Here is a 22,159-nt window from a genome sequence, read left to right on the forward strand (position 1 = left end):
GCTGCAGGGCGCACGCTGTTGTGTTTGTACACAATGAGAGGAGGCTGCTGATTGGCTGCTGCTCTCTGAATTGGCTGGGGGGGGGGGGGTGCATTGTGTAGGCTAAGACGCCCCACTGACACCGTTCCCATCCCCATCCCTCCCTAAACCGGTGAGCTGCACAGTAGTAAATTCGAGCAACACAACACGGTCATCTGAGCTGGACTCTAACTCACACTTTAACTTTATTATCATGATATCTTTCTACTTCACCTGGTATTTTAAGGATATTTTGTATCATCTGTCAGTTTTTGGGGGATATTTTGATCTTTAGCTCCACGTTACAAATGCCTGGAGTGGCCATACATCGAAACAATCCCTGTTTTGGCCACACGATGGAATCTGTTCCCTCAGTTTGGTTTGGTTTCAAGGCCCAATTAATAACTTGTTATTAACAAAATTAGTCATTTTCAGGACAAAAGATGAAACGAGCTCCCTTAATTAGTGGCCGCAAGATAGAACTTATTCCCCTTAAACTTAATTGATTTTTTTTTTAAACAAGAAACATTTTATGGCTACAAATAAATTAAATCAGTGGAAACAAGTTGTACCTTGTGATATAATAAGTTGCTGAATACTTCTCCCAACATGGCGTGTAAAAAATAATTTGGTGGTAAGCATGTTTATTAAACCTAGTGTAACACAGTGGATTGCAGAGGCTACTGAGGCACACTAGGAATAAGATAAATAACCCAGAGAAACGTCTCTTCGTCCAGGAGGACATTTGTGCAACATTTGAATGAATTCCCTCCCTTTGTTCCTGCGTGAGCTATCACATTCATCAAAAACACAAGCTCCACCCCTTCAGCAGATTCTTAAAACATTTTCATCTACTTAAGTTGTAACGTTCAACCAATTATTTTAATAAATCCGATTTCTCAGTGCAAATCAGATCAGTTATTGCAAACCTGTGTCGAGGAATGCTAAAGGCCGTGAAAGCTCGATCCACAAACGTCAGCAGAAATTTCCACTTTCATAGCAGGGCAAGTGAATGTGTTTCATCACGCAGGAAGAGGTAATGATGAGAGTAATGTGCACTGGCTGACCAACATGCAAATTAATGATGCACAGCAGAGTCTGGGATTGGTTGGGGGAGGAATTGCTGGGCCGCGTGCCACCTCCGGATGGTCCAGGTGCCTCGCCTGGTGCTTGTGGAGCAGCTGATCCCTCACAGGTAAGCAGGAGGAGAGGAGGCTTCGTCAGAGCCATGCAGGGGCCGCTAGGAACACCGCTGGTGAGTGTGCACAAGATAGATGTATTTGTTCTGTCAGTGTGGGACAGGGTTGATGCTTTAAAAAGAATGTCAGGAAGAATTGTGAAAAACAAGTTTCCATCAGTCAATTTAATTTGAACTTTGGTCAAATTCCAGCTCTGATTCATTTAGACGTCTTTCCTTCCCTAAACACAATCAATTCTCACATTCAGGGGTGTTGTGTGTGTGAGGAGGGAGGCGGGGAGATGTGTTAGGACATCATATCGAGTGTTTCCACTGGGCCTGAAGTACTTCTCTACCACACACACACACACACTCACATTATACACCAGCACTTCTCACTTGTGACATCTTACTGTTCTCTCTTTTTTTTTGGGGGGGGGGGGGTTAAACATTTCTTTTCCACAAGAAAAGCCTCTGTTACTCAGAAGGTCCAGCCTTCTTGGATATAAACCCGTGTCATATGCTCTCATAGGAGGATGAGGTATTACCAGATACTCAGATTCAGTGATAATGCTTTCCCAGTTGCTTGGATTTAGTATGAAGTGAGATTTAAATACAAATATTGATGTTAAGAATTACAGCTGTGTGTATGTATGTGTGTGTGTGTGTGTGTGTGTGTGTGTGTGTGTGTGTGTCTAAGAGGGATTGCGGAGGCCGTGTTGTTTTATACTTATAGATTCCGCTTCTGTTTGTTGACGGAAATAATCTACACACATAGATTAAGACAGATAATCCTCTCCTCTTCTTCTTCTTCTTCTGGAGATCACACAAAGTCCTCATCCTTAAAATGTACAATGAAGTGTGTGTGTGTGTGTGTGTGTGTGTGTGTGTGGTTGTGAGAGAGAGAGAGAGAGAGAGAGAAAGAGAGAGACAAACCAGACTGAAGAGCAGTTAAAACATTGTTTTACCAATTGATATAATGCTGATGGTGCATGAATAGAATGAATAATAATACACACACATTTTGTAGTCCCATCACGGAGACAAAACAAAACAAAAACAACAACCCATACACACACATACACCAATAGACATAAAATACACATAAATACGGCCCCAGAGGCTGCCCTGGGCTGGGCCCCTTCATAATGTTCATAAATCTCCATACCGATGACTACAACGAGTCTGTTCTGCCTTTAAACTATCAACAGAGGGCCGCTAAAGGCCTCAAATTGATTGTTGCTCACTCAAATGACAGGCTGGCAATGATGTGATTTAACCATGAGAGGATATCTAAATATTCTGTGACAGTTCAAAGGTCATATGTTGGACATACTGAGAGAGTATCACGTTGCCATTTTTTGACCAAGCATGCTAACAACCTCGTCATCACAGTACAAAAACATGAAAAACCTTGAAACCTTCTAGGAATTTTCCAGGCCGAATATTCTCAACGAAGCAGACCAGCTAAGAGTCTGCAGTGAGACCTGAATACACGTTGTTAGAAAACCTGGAAAATCCGTGTGGCTGTTAGCTCCCTCTGTGGAAGTCAGAGTGAGCAGGCTGGAAAAACTGTGTTTTTTCTAGCCTGCTCTTGAGCATAAGCAGATAAAAAGAGGCCTGAGAGCCGACTAGCAAGCGCAGGGCAGTCAGATCAATACGAGGTTATTAAACAGCCATTAGATTAGGTCACTACCTGGGAATCCTGGGTAATGCCGACATGTGCTGGTGCTTTTTCAACTGTATTCTCAGGTCATGAAAATACAGTAATAAGTGTGTTTTACTCTCTAAGCTCACACTACTGACTTTGATAGAGCTACCGCAGTGTCACACAATGTTTTTCACATTCATATTTTATCCCACAGACATGTCCTGAGTTCCTCTCCCAGTTGTTGTCCTTCATTACAGCAAGTTCTCTGAACATCTTTACATCCAGCCTGAGTCTGAGGATACACAAGTGTTCGTGTCCATGTTCCCAAGGACAAACATTTTGACGTTCCAAAACATTTCTGACGCCCGTGCACCTCCTATTGAGACATCCCACGAGAAGATTTTGCTCATAATTCCGTCTTTTGGGAAATTAGTCCAGCTGACAAAACCATATTTGCCTTGAGCATGACTTCAAGTGGTTGCCACCCCATGTCACCACCGATGGTTGCTACAAGGTCATACCTGTGTACTCCTGAAGAGTACTAATTGCCCTACAATGGACATACAGTATGTGCTTTTGTTGATGTGTTTGAACACGCAGACCCCAGAGATGTGGTGTAGAAAACATTAATTTAAATAGGCTCAGATGAAGTGAATCTAACTCCTGTGGCCGTCTTCTTCAGGTGTTTTCCCAAACTGTCCAACGCTAGCTGCTACGATTTCTCTCCATTTATTGCTGGTAAATGGCTGCAGATGTGCAGTAACTGTAACAGAGCAGCTCCCAAACACACGTTCCATTTGTTTAATTATTGCATAAAAAAACACAACATTAGAAACCTGACCAGGCTCTTTATCAGCTGCATCAACTTGGCAAGTTCATGGGTTGTTTTTAACTGACAACTCAACATGAGACAGTGGGCTGAGCTGCTGTTTTCCACATTCACTTCCTCCTCTGACAGAAATACTGAGCCTGGTTTAAGTAAGTAACTTAACTAAGAGGCAGCACGGTGGTGCAGTGGTCAGCACTGTTGCCTCTCAGCAAGAAGGTTCCAGGTTCCAGTCCTGGCTCCAGCACAGGATCTTTCTGTGTGAGTCTCCATGTTCTCCCTGTTCCTGTGTGGGTTCTCTCTGGTACTCCAGCTTCCTCCACAGTCCAAAGACATCAAGAGGGGACGAGGCTGATTGATACTCTAAATTGACCGTAGGTGTGGCTGTGAGTGTGAATGGTTGTCTGTCTCTATGTGTTGGTCCTGTGATGGACTGGAGACCTGTCCAGGGTGAACCCCACCTCTCACCTGGAGGCTGCTGGGATAGGCTCCACCCCCCCGTGACCCTTAACAGGATAAGAGGTAGAAAATGGATGGTAATTTAACTAAGCGTTTGTCTCCCCCCACCCCCACAACACACACACACACACACACACACACACACACACACACACACACACACACACACACACACACAGCTGGGTATCCTCTTTACCTTTGCGTGCAAATATTCCTGTTTGCGTGCTGGATGGTGCCCCCCCCCCCCCCCCAACCCCAACTCAGACCTGTAGTCAAATAAAGCTTTCCACATCGCGCTGCTTTTAAAACAGATGGTTAAACACAAATTGACTCCCAGTCTGTACATCAGCCACTGAACCACAGCTCTATCAGCTCATTCCTTAATTCCAGGCACCCAGCGAGCATTTGTCTTTTAATCAACTTTCACCAGCAGCCTGAGTTCCCATGCAAATAAGACTGGCAGATAAAAGTTGGTGTTTACGCAGTAAAATGGATAATCTTATCAATAATGAATGAGCTTCCTTTCTGAACTCTGTTATTTATTAAAGAAGCTTTCAAAGATGAATAGACCATTTGATTGTTTTGTGAAACAATAACTTCATATGAACCAAGTCATAAACAGATTTTTTTCAATGCAGACTGCCTCATAAAAAAACAACTGATGAAGTATCAGAGGGATTAAGTTGAGACATTCTGCTGCGAGCTCCTAGCATTGCAGCCCAGTTTGCTCGGCTTCATGTATGAGTGGCAGTGCTTTGTGCCTTTCTAGTCCAAACATCAGTCAGGAAGCACTTTGCATATGAAGCGAGGATGGAAATTCTGCCAGTTTTGCATTGACCACAAGTACTTCTAAGCACCTTCCAGTGTGTGAAAGGAGTGAGTCATAATGGAGGGAAGTGGATCTTGCATTTTGTGTTAACAGGCGAGGCTGCAGCCACAGACCCGATGCCTGAGATGCGGTGAAGTACTGGAGTGGTCGGAGGAGCACAGGTGTGTGAGTGTCTGTTGATATATACGTGTGAGACTGTCAAAGACAACGCACAGACAAACACACACACACACACACACACACACATTCATACAGTACATTTGACAGAAGCTTCCTTGTGAAACAAAGTATTCATGTTTAAAATGTGCTGGAAACAAAAGACATTTGCTCTCATGCGGATCAGCCCAGTGATTATCTGCTGAGTGGAAAAAGCGCAGAGGAAAGCAAATATGTGTACAAGACTAACAAGCCCGAGCTAATTTCAAGTTTAGGCCACTGTAGTTTTCTATTTAAATTATTCATTTCATTGCTGGAGAGTAGAATACCTAATCTAATGTAAAACACTGAGGAAAACACACAACAGAATCCCACCTTCTGAGCAGACGTGACCTTGAACTTGGTAAACTGATCTAAATGAATCTACACATGGATTTGTGGACTTGCCTTTGTATAAAAATGAAATGAGACTAAAAGTCTTATCCAAATGACCTGTCAATAAAACAATATTGATATTCTAAGATCTTGCAAATATGACTAAATTACAACCAAATTTCCTCAGTTGTGTTTGTCAGGGAGAGCATATAACAACAGCAACACACTGTCCTGGATTCTCAGTGTTCTCCTAGGCTGTTCCTGCTGCTCCACAGAGGACGAGACTCTGGAGAACGTAGCCCGGTGTCTGGCCAGCAGACTCAAGCAGGAGAAGAGTCACTGGTCAGCTGGAAGAGTGGGAGACATCGACTTCATCGGCTCGACCAAGACAAGAGGAAAGGTAGATGTGACATCATGGTGTTCACCAGATGACACCCAGACGGTTATGTAACACCACAAGGAGGAAGACGAAAATATAATTGTACTGTACTGTGTGTACTGTATAATTGTGCTGTACTGTATAATTGTGCTGTACTGTATAATTGTGCTGTACTGTATAATTGTCACTACCTCAACCCAGTTTGTGAGGGTGAGCAGCAGTACAGAGCCGGGGCAGATCTTCCAGATGCTGACGGAGGAGTGGGGACTCGCTGCTCCTCACCTGGTAGTGGCGCTGGTGGGAGGAGACGAGCTGGCTCAGATGAAGCCTTGGCTCAGGGACACGCTGAGAAAAGGACTTGTGAAGGCGGCACAGAGCACAGGTGAGAAATGTTGCACCAGGACAGGTTTTGGCTCGTGTAAGCAGTGATTCAAGACAGGTTGTATGTGCGCTGGTAGATGGTCACTGAAATCACATCACAGGGTCTAAAAATCCTGTGTTTTCCCTGGATTGAGTTTATTTTCTACAGTGTGTGTAGTAAAAACCTCCTCATAGATGGTTGGTGAATGTAACCGCATTATTGGTAAAAAAAAAAAAAAATCCTCCAATTTTAATGAATGCATCCTGTTTCATGACAACCAGACAACGCTTGGTGAGTGGATAGTACCACCAGGGTGATATGACATCATCAAATCAATTGCACAATCTAATCATTTGTTTCTCAACCATCTTTCCAGATTTAATCAAAAGCCATACACAACTTTTTGAGTCATCCTGCAAACAAACCAACACCGGTGATCACATGACCTTCTTGCTAAAACTCTCAGACCAAGACAAATTTGTATTTTGATACATACAGATAATAGCAGCTCGTCCTCTTTAGCATGAGCGCAAAAAACTCATTTAGACTCATCAACACACCCATAAGTGCTTCTATGTTCACCAGGGGCTTGGATTTTAACTAATGGCCTTCGCTTTGGTATCACCAAACACTTGGGCCAGGCGGTGAGAGATCACTCTCTTGCCAGCACCTCCTCTAAAGTTCGTGTAGTGGCCATTGGCATCGCCCCCTGGAACATGATCCACAACCGAGAGGCTCTCCTTGCTGCCAAGGTTTCTGCACATACACAAAAAAGCATACAGCTAATAGATACTGGCAGCAGCATCTACCAGCAAATATTGACATGTGTAATGTGCTGGAGCTGTCGGCTGTGTATTCATCTTCTTTAGGTGGATGAGCCGGCTGTATACAAGCCCCAGGACCTGCCCCATGGGTCAGTGTACTCCCTGGACAGCCACCACTCTCACTTTGTGTTGGTGGAGGAGGATCCAAACAGACCAGGAGCCACCAGTGAGATGAGGGTGAAGCTGCTCAAACACATCTCTCTTCAGCGCACTGGTCACGGAGGTAAAGTCCTTATAGACCACTGCTGGGGATGTTGAGCATGACCTGTTAAATTCCTGCATCGTTGAGTGTGTCCTGGTCTGACCTGGTCTACACCCGTTTGGGCCTGTTGGCGTGGCAAGTTGTACAGATGTAATTTTACTTTGTTGATCGCAGGTGCAGGAAGTTTTGAGATTCCAGTCCTGTGCCTGCTGGTCCACGGGGAACCCAAGATCTTAAAGGTTGGTCTCATTTCATTGCACTTATTTTGCAAGAACTTTAAAACCATGACCGCAAAGAGACCTTTTGAAAGTGGCCAAATAATTGTGCTGAATAGTGGCTACGAATTCAAAATGAGGACTCTGAATCAAAGAAGGTCAGACTGAGAGACACATGATTTCTCTCTGTTCCTCCGACATAATCTCTATGGCTGACAAAACCGTCAAAAACATCAGTTTATTTCCATGAAAACAGCCATAGGAGATTATCGACTTGACATCAAAGATCAATGTAATTCTCTGAAAGTTTGGCTAAAAGTCCGAACGTTGTGTCCTGTCCTGCAGCGGATGCACAAGGGCATATGTAATTCAACACCGTGGCTGATCCTAGCGGGCTCCGGAGGTGTTGCGGACATCCTGGTCACGCTGATGAATCGGGGCTGCTGGGACACAGACAGTGTTCATGAGCTGCTGCTGGACACCTTTCCAAGTGCCCACCACAGCACAGACATCAGTAACTGGGTCAAGCTGGTGAGAGCGACGTGCACATACGCAGATACCCACATCACGTGACTGGGATGGTGCCAGAAAAATGGGGCACACTGGGAAGATTCAGAGAGAAGCTAAAGTGGGATTTTCATCATTATCATGAAAATTTGTATGTGATGGCCTAATTAAGAATATGAATAAGAAGGGGAAGATAAAAATAATGTCTTTTTTTAAGCTGTCACACACAGTGAGGGGATTCAGAAAACAATTTGTTTGCAATTGAAAAGCTTTCTGCAAATTAAATGTCAATATGTCTGCAAATCAGATCCACAAGATACTGGACCACGAATATCTGCTGACCGTGCATGACCCAGAACAGGAGAGCTCTGAGCTGGACACGGTCATCCTCAAAGCTCTCGTCAAGGGTAGGGAAAGGTTTTCGAAACTGATGGTCACATGGACAGGAATCCGTGACACGGGAGCCTTTTTGACACGGTCAATGATTTATAAGTGTGTTTGTGTGTGTATCAGCTTGTAAGAGTCAAAGCCAGGAAGCTCAGGACTTCCTTGATGAACTGAAGCTGGCTGTGGCCTGGAACAGGGTGGACATAGCCAAGAGTGACATCTTTAATGGAGACGTTGAGTGGAAGGTGAGAGAGAGGTCAAATTGGCTGTTTGCCTCATTCTGCTCGTTTCTAGTGACAATTCCCCTGATTACTGACTGTCTCTTGGTTCAACGCCAGCGGCCAGTGGCAGCAATCTTGATTCATTACAGTAACAATGGTAAAGCCAGGTACAGGTTGGGGGAGGTAATAATCATAATCTTATGCCTGAAGATGTTTGAAATGGAAAACAGAAAGAGACAGACACAACACAGAAACTGAGAAACTAACTGACTACAGGCCGAGGGTTCACACATATTTAACGTGTCACTTCATAGTTCCTGTACTTGTTGAGATATTTGAATAAGGTAAAATACAAACCCTAAAATGGAGGAGATTAGTCCCTCTTACATGGAATGTATGATTTCTGCAGGCGTGCAACCTTGAGGAAGTGATGATGGACGCGCTGATCAACGACAAACCTGATTTTGTGCGCCTCTTTGTGGACAACGGCGTGAACCTGGGCGACTTCCTCACCTACGGTCGGCTGCAGGAGCTTTACTGGTCCGTGTCAGAGAAGAGCCTCCTCCACAACCTGCTCCTCAAAAAGTACGAGGAGAAGCAGCTTCTGTTGGGTGCTGCCAGGACCCCCGGCCCCCCCGGGCACCACCCTTCAGAGCAGGGGAAACCTCGCTTCACCCTGTATGAGGTGGCCAAAGTGCTGAAAGACTTTCTTCATGATTCCTGCAAAGGCTTTTACCAAAAGCTTCCCACAGTGAGTGATTCCCATTGTCCAATAAAGCTGGATTACTGCACTATAGGCAATACTTAGACTAATGAAGTATTTGATATTGCTCCTGGAACCGGTACTCTGGCTTGTGGCCTTTTTTTCTTTTTTTTGGACTCTTGAAAGTGAAATTTTAGAAAACTGGTTGATTTTTCTCTTCCAATCATCTCAGATTGTTTTATTTGAGGAAGTGATAGAGGCCTTGAAGATGCACAGAAATAGACAACAGACACCGAAATCTTCACAACAGAAACGAAATGATACTCAGTCAAGAGGCCAAAGATGAGAGTCAGGAACAGCACGGAGCAGAACGTTTGCTCAGGCCAATCAAGCTCAGCTCACCATCCTTCTGAGTCAGCTGATCATCAGCTGGTCCAAGCCAGCCCACTTCAGCAGACCAGTCCAGGTTAAATTGATATTTGAGAAAAAAAAAAATCAGAAAACTAATAAATATAATATGTGCAACTTTGGCTCTGCAGCTTCCTCTCTTCATTTTTAGCTTCTGCTGAATCAGGAATACAAATTTTGTTTCAATTTTGATAACAAATTCAAGTTTTGTTAGTTTTATTGATCTAAAAAAGCTTCAGGGAGATATTTAAGTCATCAGTTCCACACTTCCCAGTAGACCCTGAAAGTAAACTATGAATAGTTACACTCACAACAAATATTTATTCTATGTGGTGTGTGTGTGTGTGTGTGTGTGTGTGTGTGTGTGTGTTTGTGTGTGTCTGCGTGCACCTGTGCACACCAGGAGAAGCCCTCGAAGGGTCGACTGTTCCACAACCAGAAGAACCTGGCCGAGTTAGAGGAGCGCTGCGAGCATCCTTGGAGGGATCTTTTCCTCTGGGCGGTCCTTCAGAACCGACAGCAGATGGCGAACTACTTCTGGGCCATGGTCAGTCTGGTCTGCTTCTTTAGTCGTGAAAGCAATACTATGTAGCTCAATCAATAAAAGACTGAATGTGTCTGACATTGGCAAAAAAAACTCACAGACCACACCAAAGTGAGCTGCTTCCCTTTGTATTTTGTTGTCAGGGTGAACAAGAGTGATGTGGACCAGCATAGTGCAAGTGCGAGTCACTCCTGCCGTATGAAAATGTCACTCCAGATAAAAGTGCTGAGAAAACTGCACATTTATCAAGAACTGAGGTGAAATTAAAAAAAAAAAAAAGTGTCTCATCTCCAAATAGATTATTCATATCAAGGCCTTGGTTGGGCTGCGGTTTCATCCTGCGAAGATGTAATTCAGGCATATCTAAAGTGTTAATGAAGTTAATGAGAAATACACCCCGACATGTCACTGATGATTCATGAATAGTTTAAATGACACCAATCAAAGGTAATTGCTGTCTGTTTTCAACATCTTTTCAAAGCACCTTTCATTTTGGTGTTGCCCTTCCTGCACTAAGGGAACCAATTACTGTAATCTCTCAAGCGGTCACCCTGATGTGCTCCTTGCCTGCGTCTTATTCCAAACATTATCTGAAATTATGGTAATTGCATTCACTGTATGTACATCCCCCCCCCACACACACACACACACACACACACACACACACACTGCAAATCGTTCTTTTATTCAGACACTGGCGGGGATATCTGCATTCATAATTTGATTGTTTGAAGTATCTCTCATGGTGCAGGCGTCGTCACATTTACCCTTGCAGCTATGCTCACGCTGGTGAAATAGCTCATACCCAGTATGTACACATGAACCAGGAGCAGCATTACACATTCCTCTCTATATGTCTACAATACTGAGCGTAACTTCAAACGGGGGTTTGTTATCTCTCTCCTCACACACGCAGTTCTCATTTTTCTACAAATTATTCAGCCACAAAGTAAATACCCTCATATACTGCTATTACCTGTTGGTTATATACTGCGCCATGGTAATATTATACATTAAAGCTCCCTTCACTTTGTTCTGTATCTTTTCACTAAAATCCAAAATTTATATCCAATGGCGATGCTTTCTGTGGTTAACGCCTCCCGCCTGTCCATCACATGACGAATCCAGCCCCTAAATCTAAATGATTAGAATATTTGCTCACTTTCATGTTCGCGGAGTGCTAACTGCAAGCAGCTCAGTACGATGTGGCTCCATAACAAACCAAGGTTTCAGCTGTAAAATAGAGGATTCATTATTTAGTGTCACACAATTCCCATAAAAGGGTGGCACGGTGGTGCAGTGGTCAGCACTGTCCCCTCACAGCAAGAAGGTTCCAGGTTCCAGCACAGGATCTTTCTGTGTGGAGTCTCCATGTTCTCCCTGTTCCTGTGTGGGTTCTCTCTGGTACTCCAGCTTCCTCCCACAGTCCAAAGACATCAAGAGGGGACGAGGCTGATTGATACTCTAAATTGACCGTAGGTGTGACTGTGAGTGTGAATGGTTGTTTGTCTCTATGTGTTGGTCCTGTGATGGACTGGTGACCTGTCCAGGGTGAACCCCGCCTCTCACCTGAAGGCTGCTGGGATAGGCTCCACCCCCCACGACCCTTAACAGGATAAGCGGTAGAAAATGGATGGATGGGCAGTTCCCATAAAATGACTTGTCTTATTAAGACAATCTAATCAGTTTGGTCGTATAACATTAGAAAAGTCTGTTAGAGCTGCAAGTTAAATTATTTATCCACATTCAAGTTAGCGGAGAGCTAACTGGAAGTAGCAGTTTGGCAGGCAGTAAGTCTCTGGTGTACATGCTCTATGATACAAGAGTATATGCACATTTTATGCTACAGATAGGGTAAATGCCAGTCAACATCAATAGTAACTCAGACTGTAATGTGCAGAAACAAATATCTCTCTGACTTCTGTTGCATGGAGCTTTTCACTGGAAGGAGGCTCTGTCCTTCCTCTTTCTCCTCACTGAATGCGTCACTCCTTGGCCTCTTAGATTGGAACAGGCATGTTTTATGCCCTCTGTTTTTTCTGATTCCTCATTTGCTTGAATCTGTTTTATTTTGGAATCCTGTCACCTCCTGTGCTTGGCTTTGAGTTCACTTCCTTTCTGTCTGTTTTCCCACCCTTTCAGTGACTCGCCTGTGTCTTGTCAGTTCATCAGTCTTCATCAGTCACAGCTGTGCTCCCAGGGTTTCTCCTCCCTCCCCTCACTTCGCCCAACTCTTCCTCATCTTGCCAGTAGCTCGGACTGTCTCTCAGTTTGGTTCTGTCTTGTCATTGTTGGATTTTTGTGCTTCTCACAGCGTCCTTGTTAGTTTTCCAACCCGTTCACTCTTCTCAGGTTCCTCAGCTTTCGCTCTGCTGGTTTGCAAGTTTTGTTTTTCATCTTTAGTTCCGCAACTGTGCCTTCCTTGTTTTTTTTTTTATGCATTTGGGTCCTTCCTCCACACAGCCTGACACTTCCATCAGGTTTCATGACAATGAATCTGATAGTTTTCGATCTATTCCTGACAATAGACAGGAAACTGGCACCGGTCCTTAACATTATCAAACTCTCACCACAGAGGACCGACTACAGGTGTGTTAACTTGTAAAAGAGAGCAAAAGGAATCACTCGTCGTCATCCTCCTGCTTCTCTCCTCATATTTATATGTAACTGACAGGGAATCAATGTGGTACTAAAGCAGTTCTTTAAAGAAATACTTCAGTTTTTACAATTGTTTTTATTCATGCTGTGTATTAGGTGAGAAAATCAATATACCTCATACTTTATGTGGCTTCTCAATATGAAGCTGGATGTAACAAGTGAGTACAAAAGCGGGACTCAGACACAGAGAAAAGACTCCTGGAAACTGTAAAAGAGGTCACACATGAAAAGGCAGTCATCGAAGGTGAACAAAACCAGGCAAGACCAAAGCACAAAAGAGCACAAAAAATGGGGAGAGTAAAAAAAATTGAAGCAAACACAAGGAGACAGCTGGACAGAATGTACGCACGAGAAAAACTAGACGACGACAATCTGGCTGAGGACTGAGGGTGGAACTAAACTGAACAAAAACTAATGTGAACACTGGAGGGGAAAAAAAACGTACAAAATAAAAGTGGAAAAATGGTATACAGTTGACAGACATTAGAGCAGATCATGGAGAAGTTGCGTGTAGTTCAGCATTAAGACTGGAAACAAGCAGGAAAAGACTAACGCTCACTACCATGGAAGTCATATTCACAGTGCTGTTTGTCTCTTAGCAGGATTAAGAAAAAGCTGTTCATTATTTTCTTGACCCTCAGAGGGACTAAAGAAGAATCCATTTATTAGAGCAGATCTGAGTAAAGAGTCGAATCCAGGACTTTTTTTAATCCCTTTTATTTTTTATGAGTTTTTTTTCAGCAGAATTTCTCAAAAAGTAATGAAGACGGTGAATTGGAGGAAGTGGAAAAATATGTAATTTACAAAGTAGAAGTGATGTGTACTGTGAGTACTTTCACTCTGAGTGTTATAATCTGTACTGAAATTGCAGAGTTAAAAGCAAACTAGAAAGCATTCAGAGATCACGTACCTCCGCCAAGGAAGCATCAGAGACGCAGAATATCAAGCTGTTCTTATCCAGTCCAGCTAAGACAGGCCTGCCGGATCACCAGCCCTGAACACGATGAAGCTGAACATTCTTTTCCAGTGATTTCATATGAATTCAATACCACTAATAACTTCATCCTACCGGTTGGCTAGCACAGTTTCTAGTGCAGTCATGAGGATCATCAGTTTGAGTTTACTGCTTGTAATATTATGTATCTTTCTACCATATCTAATCAAAACTCACAGTTTCTGAATCCTCAAACAAGCCATCATATGGACACATCACCTTACACGAGGGGGTAAAGGAAGAAAAGGCAAATTAGGGATCAGGAAATGCGTTTATTGCTGCCAGATGCAGACAGCACACCCCATTTAGATGCAAAACATGGACTTCTCTAAAACCCAACAACTAGATTTCTCCGACCCATTTCATGGATCTGGCTTTCTTTTAATCCTTCAGGGCCCGGAGGCCGTAGCAGCGGCGCTGGCGGGTTGTAAGATTCTGAAAGAGATGGCACGACTGGAATCTGAGGCTGAGTCTGCACGTAGCATGAAGGAGGCCAAGTATGAGCAGTTTGCCCTTGGTGAGTACTTAAACTGCCAGATGACAGTGTGATGAAGAAAAAGTAAAGGTCGTACATTGCTGAAGATGCAGATGTATTCTATTCACTGACCTCAAAAGTTCCCCTAACAAGCACAGTGGGAAGGGGCTGTGTTTGACTACCTGTGTAATGATGACAGATGTCTTCGGAGAATGTTACTCCAACAGTGAGGACAGAGCGTACGCGCTGTTGGTGAGGAGAACACACTGCTGGAGCAAATCTACAGTCCTGAACCTGGCAACCGAGGCGGACGCCAAATCCTTCTTTGCACACGATGGAGTTCAGGTGACAAGGGGGCGCGTTTATACGGTTGGTTGACCCTGATGAGCCAGATTTATTCAACCACACCTCCATTAGTTAAAAAGTGTGGGGTCTTTGAAAATTCTCATTTGATTCTGAAATACTATGCATATGAACAATATGGCCCTGCAGCCATTTGAACAATACTGAGGGTCATTAGGTGTTTATTTGGCTGGGGCACATTATTATGCTGGACAGTGTAAACCTGATGCAAAATCAATATCATATTTGTGTATTGGATATTTTAAAAGGATGATATGGCATCATCAGATCCAGACCTGGTTCGGGGCTTCATTATGATACACAGATCTGAATCGGTCCTTCCAGGGCCCACGCTACTCCCTGCTCTTAAACCAAGGGAAATTTTTGCATATTCATAAAAACATGACCTCCCTGGTGGGTAATGAACAGTAGGGCGGAGGCAAGTCGTCTCACTTGGTGGGATCAATACATTTACTCTTCTTTCTGTGGTTTTGTTTGCTCCAGAAGGAGAGGAATCTTTTTTTTTTAGTAGAAGATTTCTTATGTTTTTCAGAGAACACTCAGTTTGGTTTTCCTCAGTGTTCTCCCTCCATCGTTAGTCTTTGCCTTCACAAAGTCATCAGTGATTGTTCGTTAGTTTTCAGTGTCAGCGGGAAAAGTTAGCAAGTCAAGTCATGATTTATTTACAGTGTACAGTTGAAGTATAGCCCTTAAAGTAGGTAGCTGTTAATTATAATTCAGGACATGTTTGATGTTTTGAGATACTGTGGATTTTACTGCTCTGTTATAAAAGATGGATGAGCCCATGACTAAGCATTATTTAGTTCATTTAAATGACCTCAGTGCATCCAAAGAGGCGTGAAGAAGGAAGTGACCTACACACCTCGTGATGTGAATTAATCAAGTGGGGGAATTGGGATTTTTAACAGTTAGGATAACTCTGCAGAATGTACATTCAATGATGTCATGACCAGCGTTAAGAATATTGCAAAGCAGACGGTGCCATCTTGTGGTCACATCAGGCCCTCCTGACAAAGATCTGGTGGGGAGCCATGACAACAGACACGGCCATCTCCAAGCTCGTGGTGTCTTTCTTCTGTCCTCCTCTCATCTGGACCAACCTCATAAAGTTCAGGTGATCCCCTTTGTCTATAGGGGCGTATGTTCCGCTGTGGTGGGTTCTAACACTGTCCTGCATGTTCTCCAGTGACGAGGAGCTGGACAACCGTGATGGTGGGGAGCAGTTTGTGGAACTGGACAGTCTGGATACAGAAAAGGCTCTGCTGCTGACAGATGACGACGACCCTCTGTGCGTTTGTTGGTCGTTTAAATAACACACAGTCGTCTTTGTCAAACAAGAAGTGTAATATGAATCCAGTTTGTTAGGGGGTAGACAGAAATATAGAAATACGTTTATGTTTGTTGGCACAACATTTCTTTTTTTTTTCACTATTTCAATTTTTTTTTTTAAATAACGAGCCTGTTATTGTCCTCTAATGTTTATTTATATCCTTGCTGGTCAGGTCTTTAGCCTTAACGTACCTAAAGCGTTAAAGGCAGGTTTAACCTCAACTTTACTATATTTTTGTTGTGCTCAAAGTTAAAAAAAAAAAAAAAAAAAAGTTTCTCAGCACAAAACATAATAATCGCGCATGCAGGACAACATCGGCACATCTTCGGTACCCGGAGAAATTTGTAACTTTTTAGATATACTGGCATTGATCTGATGACTGATATCATTTTCTTCATTTTGCTCATTGTTGTCACCAAAATAATGAACAAATACCAATTGTTTTTTTCAAATATTCTCCTCCGAATTTAACTTGTTTATGTGTGTTTTTTCAGTATGAACGAAAGGTTAATATTTCATCACCTTGTTGATGAGGAGAACACATTATAGATGTTGCTGTTAGTTATCTAGAATAAAATGGGGAGGCTTTCTGGTGCCTGTCGTCCAGGAACTCTCCACCTGGAGGCCCAGCGGACCAGAGCTGTGCATCAGTGTGGTGGCGTTTCTTGCTCCGTCGCTGGCGTCGCTTCTGGAGTGCTCCCGTGACTGTGTTCCTGGGTAATGTCATCATGTACTTTGCCTTCCTCTGCCTCTTCACCTACGTGCTCCTGTTGGACTTCGGTCCACCGCCTCCCTCTGGTCCTGGAGTCCCGGAGATAATGCTCTACTTCTGGGTCTTCACCTTGGTCCTGGAGGAACTTCGACAGGTCTGACAGCATTCAGTGAAACAAATTCCATTTTCATACTGCCACAGATGTTCTGAGTTTTTAGATTAATATGATATAAACTTACATAGCAAACAGTATCTCCGTGGTGTCAGAGACTAAACCCACCTGACATTTCTACTGCTTGTATCAGCAATGTTCAGATGGTACTCAAACTAGTCACAAGGTTTTCTTCTAGCTGTGCTTCTTCCTCACCTCAACAGCCCTCACTCTCATCCCTGCAGCACCTGCATTCACACTCACCTGACTTTCATTCATAATCAGAGCCCAGAGAGCAATCCTTAACTTGATAGCTGAGCTTGATTGCTAACTTTCTGACAGCTTTTTTACTCCTTAAAAAAGGATCGGAGACCCTACATTTCCTGTGCTGCCCCTGTTGGTTAGAGTGTAGAGTATTACTGGAGCTGGTTTGATAGCTGCTTCTCAAACTCACATATAGCACCTTCAAGGATGTGCAGTGAAGGCAGAGGGTAGGCTCCTGTCCCTGCTCTTGAACCCGGGTCCATGACTCATGGACCATGAGGTTTCAAACATAGTCACTGACCATGACACTAAAGAGCCAAGCTTGTTGACATCGCAGCCAAGTGCATATTCAAGCATTCTCATGCCCTTCACACACACACACACACACACACACACACACACACACACACACACACACACACACACACACACACACACACCCGCACGCATCTTTCACACCTCCTCCACTGCACCTCTCCAATCCCAGCATACCTGGTGTTTCCCCCATCACACAACCAAACCAGAAGGTCACACCCCATATGTAGTGAAGGCAGAGTCAGCCACCCTGGTCTTGAACCCAGATCCATGTGGAACCAAACATGCTCTCTAACCATAGCAAGTCCAGGGTGGGAAGAATAGACTTTCTGCCTTTGCCTCACAATCCATGAACTGGTCACCCTGCCTCCTGGAGGAAAGTGCCTCCACCCCACCTCACCTCCTCCACTGAGCTATGTTTTCCAATTAACCTGTTATTTAAGGTCCAAATAAATCACTAACACTTACATATTATCATCTGCCATGGCACAGAGCTTCTTTTCAGATGAAGAGATGAACATCTTGAAGAAGTTCAAGCTCTATGTGGAGGACAACTGGAACAAGTGTGACATGGTTGCTATCTTACTCTTTGTTGTGGGAGTATCATGCAGGTAAATTACACCTCATGCCACTTTTTTGAGGATGAAACTACAGTTTAGTTTGGAGAATGATAAGTGAATTGGTTTGATGATTTGGATGTAAGACTTGAATATTGAAGTACACAAGTAACAGTCATCAGGGAGCAGGAAAAGAGCAGAAGTGGATCAAACATGCAGCAGATGGTGTGGAGTCTTTGGTTTTGCAGGATGGTCGATGACACCTATGAAGCAGGAAGGACAGTTCTGGCAATAGACTTCATGGTTTTCACTCTCCGTCTGATCCACATCTTTGCCATTCACAAACAGCTGGGGCCAAAGATCATCATTGTGGAGAGAATGGTAACAGAACAAGATGCGAATCGCCTTCTTTGTCTATTCAGGAAAGATAACGAAAATGTGGGTTTTTTTTTTCCTTCCCAGATGAAGGATGTCTTCTTCTTCCTCTTCTTCCTGAGTGTGTGGCTCATTGCGTATGGTGTGGCCACCCAGGCACTCCTCCACCCTAATGACCCCAGGATTGACTGGGTGTTTCGCAGGGCTTTGTATCGCCCCTACCTTCACATATTTGGCCAGATCCCCCTGGAGGAAATCGATGGTGCATCACAGCAGTTTTTAACTGTCATTAAGAGCATCAGATATTGATTTAACATAAAAACAACATAGCATGATCGTTCATGTATCGTTTTAATCATTGTCTCACTATTTGACTACATTTTTTCATTAAAACAGCTGCTCGGATGCCTGAAATTAACTGTACCAATGACTCAGAGGAGATTATTAAGGGCCTGCGGCCACCGTGTCCAAATGTCTATGCCAACTGGCTGGTCATCCTGCTGCTGGTCATCTTCCTGCTTGTCACCAATGTCCTGCTGCTCAACCTGCTCATCGCCATGTTCAGGTCAGCACCCAAAAGTCCACAAAACCGTTCATATATTTGTCTGTCTGGCTGGAGTCTACAATATTTTTCCAAAGTATCAACATTATAATACAGGATTACGCAAGAAAAGACAAATTTATAGATCAATACCATAATGATATTTTTTGCATGATTTAATAAGTTCTTCCATTGCCTGCCAGGTAACAGGGATGTGAAGGATGCAGGGTTTCACTAAATGAAGGTCAATTGAAACAAAAAATATCTATGACTGTACTATGAAAACATTAAGTAATGTGATTATATAACTCAAAACCTTGCAAGCTTAGGTTCTGCTCAGCTTTCAACCTCTTAATTTCAACATTCTAAACTGTGGAACTGTTGTTCACAACCTTTTTCATATCAAGGCAATTAATTTAATCTACATTAGAGCCATTGACCACAATTTGATGAGGTTTAGCCACTTGGACCCAAATCTAAGAATATTTTTTAATAAAAATTCCATGCTGTATTGATGCAGCGAGAGAGGCAAACTATCAAAAAATTATTACTAGTATTATTTCTGAAATTATATTACATTATTGGGATTTTACTTACAATAAAAAGGTAACAACCAGCCAATGAGGTAAAATTGCGGTCAGTTGTATCATATCAACTACAAAAATGCTATTTACATTTATTTGTAGTTATTACATCATTTCCTGCAACCTGACAAGCTGATCTGAACTCTTTAAAAACTAAAACCAGGAACGTCTATGCAGCGACAAAAGTACCGTATGCTTCTCTACTTTATCGCTGCAAGGAAACGTTTTCTTTTTCTTTCTCTTTTCCTGTTTGAAGCTACACCTTCCAGGTTGTGCAGGGCAACACAGATATTTTCTGGAAGTTCCAAAGATACAATCTAATAGTGGAGTACCACAGCCGTCCGGCTCTTGCTCCGCCCTTCATCATCATCAGTCACCTCTCTCAAGTCCTGCTCAGCTTTGTCAAACAGCCCGAGTCCAAGCAGGAGCACCTGGGTATGACGTTGAGCTTATGTAGCTATTTAGTTCTGTTTCTATCTGACTGAAACACACCGTTTGCTTATCTCTGTCCTTCACCTACTTTAATTACCTGCCAGTAAATTGGTTGTGTTCTACCAGAGAGAGAGCTGCCGGCGGGCCTCGACCAGAGGCTGATAACATGGGAGACGGTACAGAAGGAGAACTACCTGGCCAAAGTTGAGCGCCAGCACTGGGAGAGCAGCGAGGAGCGACTCAAGAGTACATCCTCAAAGTAATTGTTATTCTGCTAATTGGGTTTCCTGCCGAGCAGTCAGAAAACATCCATTCCCTGTTTCATAAACCCAAAAACTTCCATGTGAGTGTGGGCCTACGGGCACAATTTGTCAACAAATATGGGAAATGTATTGTGTGAACAGAGAAATGTTCAGCCTGTAGCCCGGCTTACACTGTGTAATTAAATACTAAATAAATCATTGGAATGGTAATTTCAAACTTAACTAAAGAAAATGTAGTGAATTTGGCTAGGGTGGTGTCACTGTAGTAAGTTTGAAGTCGACCAGGGGGCCAAAGACAACTAGAGGACACAGAAAATCTTTTGGTAGATTTTAGATAGGGTTTTACTCTTGAACATAATTTCATATTCCTGGAAGTGATTCAGTATTTATCAATGATTATTTGTTCTCAAGGGTCCAGAGCCTGCTGAGAATTGTTGGTGGATTCAAGGACCAAGAGAAACGTCTGGCCTCCACAGAAGCTCAAGTAATTATGTCTGGAGAGGATGCAAACGCCTCTTTATTTGGTTTATGATCAGATTATATTGATTTTAAGTAAACTCCTATCAGCTGCAGTCATCTGTGAATGTGTGTGCAGGTCCGATACTGTGGAGAGGTGCTGTCCTGGATGGCCGAGTGCTTCGCTCGGAGCACATTAAAGTGCGGGAAAGAGGCTCCACAAGTTCCAAGTGAGACAAATGGAAACCATAGCATAAGTGAAGAAAAGGAAAATCATACTTGAAATAACTAGATCGTAAACTTGCATGATTGCACAATTGAGTTTTGATTAATAATTATTCATGTGCCACAATGTGGCAGCATCGTTGGCAGGATTCAAGTCAAGTAGCTTCGCCGATGCACCTCAGAGTAAAGCAGAGAGGGAGGTGACACCAGGAGGAGCAGAAGGAAGGTCATGTCATCCATGTGGAACCAACAAGAAGACTGGTGATGAATAAAAGTAGCGTGGTAGCAAGGTGATGACATTATCATTAAAATTGATATTCCAGGGCTACAGCTAGATATTATTTATCATCTGTTATTTTCATAATCAGTGAATCCTTTGGTCAATATAGAGATTTGTTGTCCTTTGGTCACATAACTTGGAGGCTATTTGATAAAAGAAAATGCTGATTTTTTTTTCTGTCCATAGAAAAAAAAACATGTTTTCACAAAAATACTTCTATGAAACATATAAGAAAATAAAATACAATAATGCTAGGTGTGCCCTATATTTGCAGTCTAATATCGGGTGCCATTCTGAAAAAAACTCTGAAAAAGGAAAATGCTGAATTTTTGCTATATATGAAAAAAAAATTTGATTATTGCAATGAAATATTTGTATAAAATACAGGATGCACAGAAATAAAAACATCTTAGTCCCAGTCTGTTTGGAAAAATCAATCGGAAGCTACTGAAAATTTTAAAAAGCTGAGTTTCTGCTGTATCTGAATTAAAGGAGGTGAGCGAATTTGACCAGAGTCAAACTGTGATGGAGAAACAAGTGGAGCATCTCCATGTTAGCTGTTGCCGGACTGCGGTTTTCAGGACCCACCGAATGAGGTCAAAGGAAGGAAAACCTGTGAACTGATGACAGGGTCATGGGTGCCCACGGCTCATTTATGCGCACGAGGCTGAGACCGTGTTGTCCAGTCCCACAGAAGAGCTACCGCAGCACAATCTGCTGAAAGACGTCATGTTGGTTCTGCTACAAATGTGACATAACAGGTCATGGCAGCTGCGTAGCCAAAGACTAGTCAGAGTACCCATACTGACCCCTGTCCAACACCAAAGTGTCCAGTGGGCATGTGAGCATCACAGCTGGGCCACGGAGCAATGGAAGTAGTATGGGCAGGTGTGTGGGCGGGGCTTACCAGGAGAAGTGATGGCACCAAGATGCAGTATGGGA

General features: G+C 43.2%; 1 protein-coding gene across 1 annotated transcript; it reads left to right on the top strand.

Moving 5' to 3' along the window:
- Positions 1-1,102: 1,102 nt before the first annotated feature.
- On the top strand, positions 1,103-21,443 carry trpm5 (transient receptor potential cation channel, subfamily M, member 5). The gene is made up of 26 exons (XM_086192432.1): positions 1,103-1,273; positions 5,054-5,121; positions 5,735-5,891; positions 6,072-6,252; positions 6,817-6,983; positions 7,101-7,278; positions 7,432-7,496; positions 7,818-8,003; positions 8,287-8,386; positions 8,493-8,611; positions 8,997-9,338; positions 10,102-10,245; positions 14,288-14,411; positions 14,569-14,714; positions 15,734-15,846; positions 15,919-16,020; positions 16,670-16,928; positions 17,997-18,115; positions 18,310-18,442; positions 18,524-18,698; positions 18,833-19,001; positions 19,818-19,996; positions 20,120-20,252; positions 20,668-20,740; positions 20,852-20,942; positions 21,073-21,443. The coding sequence occupies exons 1-26, from the start codon at positions 1,103-1,105 to the stop codon at positions 21,207-21,209; spliced, it is 3,831 nt and encodes a 1,276-aa protein (XP_086048558.1). The 3' UTR covers positions 21,210-21,443.
- The last annotated feature ends 716 nt before the right edge of the window (positions 21,444-22,159 follow it).

Source organism: Aulostomus chinensis, chromosome 2 (genome assembly GCF_037954235.1).
Source record: "Aulostomus chinensis isolate RoL2024-O1b breed Wild chromosome 2, RoL_Achi_v1.0, whole genome shotgun sequence".
Classification (NCBI taxonomy): Eukaryota; Metazoa; Chordata; class Actinopteri; order Syngnathiformes; family Aulostomidae; genus Aulostomus; species Aulostomus chinensis.